The sequence below is a fragment of the Penaeus vannamei genome, chromosome 9 (assembly GCF_042767895.1).
Source record: "Penaeus vannamei isolate JL-2024 chromosome 9, ASM4276789v1, whole genome shotgun sequence".
NCBI classification, from domain to species: Eukaryota; Metazoa; Arthropoda; class Malacostraca; order Decapoda; family Penaeidae; genus Penaeus; species Penaeus vannamei.
In genome coordinates this window covers 8,537,425-8,539,924 of record NC_091557.1, presented here as the reverse complement: position 1 = coordinate 8,539,924, position 2,500 = coordinate 8,537,425, and the positions used below count along the sequence as shown (strand labels likewise).

Genomic DNA, 2,500 nt, shown 5'->3' with positions numbered 1-2,500 from the left:
CATCGTAGGCGCCACGACCTCATCTTCAAGAGCATTACGAGCAGCAGAGGTCATCGTAGGCGCCACGACCTCATCTTCAAGAGCATTACGAACAGAAGAGGTCATCGTAGGCGCCACGACCTCATCTTCAAGAGCATTACGAACAGAAGAGGTCATCGTAGGCGCCACGACCTCATCTTCAAGAGCATTACGAACAGAAGAGGTCATCGTAGGCGTCACGACCTCATCTTCAAGAGCATTACGAACAGAAGAGGTCATCGTAGGCGCCACGACCTCATCTTCAAGAGCATTACGAACAGAAGAGGTCATCGTAGGCGCCACGACCTCATCTTCAAGAGCATTACGAACAGAAGAGGTCATCGTAGGCGCCACGACCTCATCTTCAAGAGCATTACGAACAGAAGAGGTTATCGTAGGCGTCACGACCTCATCTTCAAGAGCATTACGAACAGAAGAGGTTATCGTAGGCGCCACGACCTCATCTTCAAGAGCATTACGAGCAGCAGAGGTCATCGTAGGCGCCACGACCTCATCTTCAAGAGCATTACGAGCAGCAGAGGTCATCGTAGGCGCCACGACCTCATCTTCAAGAGCATTACGAGCAGCAGAGGTCATCGTAGAATAAGAAATTGTTTGATCGTGTTTGCAAATTAAATAATGTTAAAAAATTATTAAGAAATTGCGATGTCCTTCTCTAAAGGCGGTGCATTTTAATAATAAAGAAGGCCTCATCTTCAAGAGCATTACGAACAGAAGAGGTTATCGTAGGCGCCACGACCTCATCTTCCTGAGCCTTACGAGCAGCAGAGGTCATCGTAGGCGCCACGACCTCATCTTCAAGAGCATTACGAACAGAAGAGGTCATCGTAGGCGCCACGACCTCATCTTCAAGAGCATTACGAACAGAAGAGGTCATCGTAGGCGCCACGACCTCATCTTCAAGAGCATTACGAGCAGCAGATCGTAGGCGTCACGGCCTCATCTTCAAGAGCATTACGAACAGAAGAGGTCATCGTAGGCGCCACGACCTCATCTTCAAGAGCATTACGAACAGAAGAGGTCATCGTAGGCGCCACGACCTCATCTTCAAGAGCATTACGAACAGAAGAGGTCATCGTAGGCGTCACGACCTCATCTTCAAGAGCATTACGAACAGAAGAGGTCATCGTAGGCGCCACGACCTCATCTTCAAGAGCATTACGAACAGAAGAGGTCATCGTAGGCGCCACGACCTCATCTTCAAGAGCATTACGAACAGAAGAGGTCATCGTAGGCGCCACGACCTCATCTTCAAGAGCATTACGAACAGAAGAGGTCATCGTAGGCGCCACGACCTCATCTTCAAGAGCATTACGAACAGAAGAGGTCATCGTAGGCGCCACGACCTCATCTTCAAGAGCATTACGAACAGAAGAGGTTATCGTAGGCGTCACGACCTCATCTTCAAGAGCATTACGAACAGAAGAGGTTATCGTAGGCGCCACGACCTCATCTTCAAGAGCATTACGAGCAGCAGAGGTCATCGTAGGCGCCACGACCTCATCTTCAAGAGCATTACGAGCAGCAGAGGTCATCGTAGGCGCCACGACCTCATCTTCAAGAGCATTACGAACAGAAGAGGTTATCGTAGGCGCCACGACCTCATCTTCCTGAGCCTTACGAGCAGCAGAGGTCATCGTAGGCGCCACGACCTCATCTTCAAGAGCATTACGAACAGAAGAGGTCATCGTAGGCGCCACGACCTCATCTTCAAGAGCATTACGAACAGAAGAGGTCATCGTAGGCGCCACGACCTCATCTTCAAGAGCATTACGAGCAGCAGATCGTAGGCGTCACGGCCTCATCTTCAAGAGCATTACGAACAGAAGAGGTCATCGTAGGCGCCACGACCTCATCTTCAAGAGCATTACGAACAGAAGAGGTCATCGTAGGCGCCACGACCTCATCTTCAAGAGCATTACGAACAGAAGAGGTCATCGTAGGCGCCACGACCTCATCTTCAAGAGCATTACGAACAGAAGAGGTCATCGTAGGCGCCACGACCTCATCTTCAAGAGCATTACGAACAGAAGAGGTCATCGTAGGCGCCACGACCTCATCTTCAAGAGCATTACGAACAGAAGAGGTCATCGTAGGCGCCACGACCTCATCTTCAAGAGCATTACGAACAGAAGAGGTCATCGTAGGCGCCACGACCTCATCTTCAAGAGCATTACGAACAGAAGAGGTCATCGTAGGCGCCACGACCTCATCTTCAAGAGCATTACGAACAGAAGAGGTCATCGTAGGCGCCACGACCTCATCTTCAAGAGCATTACGAACAGAAGAGGTTATCGTAGGCGCCACGACCTCATCTTCAAGAGCATTACGAACAGAAGAGGTCATCGTAGGCGCCACGACCTCATCTTCAAGAGCATTACGAGCAGCAGAGGTCATCGTAGGCGCCACGACCTCATCTTCAAGAGCATTACGAACAGAAGAGGTCATCGTAGGCGCCACG

At 50.5% G+C, this 2,500-nt stretch overlaps 2 protein-coding genes across 2 annotated transcripts in view; both read right to left on the bottom strand.

Moving 5' to 3' along the window:
* Nucleotides 1–911, bottom strand: part of LOC138862492 (uncharacterized) — a 3,423-nt gene extending 2,512 nt beyond the window's left edge. The window contains exon 1 of the mRNA XM_070124878.1: nucleotides 779–911. Within this exon, the coding sequence (XP_069980979.1) occupies nucleotides 779–865 (87 nt within the window). The 5' untranslated portion in view covers nucleotides 866–911. The remainder of the gene's footprint in view (nucleotides 1–778) is intronic.
* Nucleotides 912–947: 36 nt separating this feature from the next.
* Nucleotides 948–1,727, bottom strand: LOC138862509 (uncharacterized). Its single transcript, XM_070124905.1, has 3 exons — nucleotides 1,610–1,727; nucleotides 1,355–1,492; nucleotides 948–1,033 (listed from the first exon to the last, which is right to left on the bottom strand). Exons 1-3 carry the CDS (start codon nucleotides 1,725–1,727, stop codon nucleotides 948–950), a joined length of 342 nt encoding a protein of 113 aa, XP_069981006.1.
* Nucleotides 1,728–2,500: the final 773 nt, after the last annotated feature.

Coding starts and splice junctions, on each gene's coding strand:
- LOC138862509 (XM_070124905.1), bottom strand. CDS start 1,727: ATGACCTCTTCTGTTCGTAATGCTCTTGAAGATGAGGTCGTGGCGCCT. Junction 1,493..1,609: donor TACGATAACCTCTTCTGTTC/GTAATGCTCTTG, acceptor ATGCTCTTGAAG/ATGAGGTCGTGGCGCCTACG. Junction 1,034..1,354: donor TACGATGACCTCTTCTGTTC/GTAATGCTCTTG, acceptor ATGCTCTTGAAG/ATGAGGTCGTGGCGCCTACG.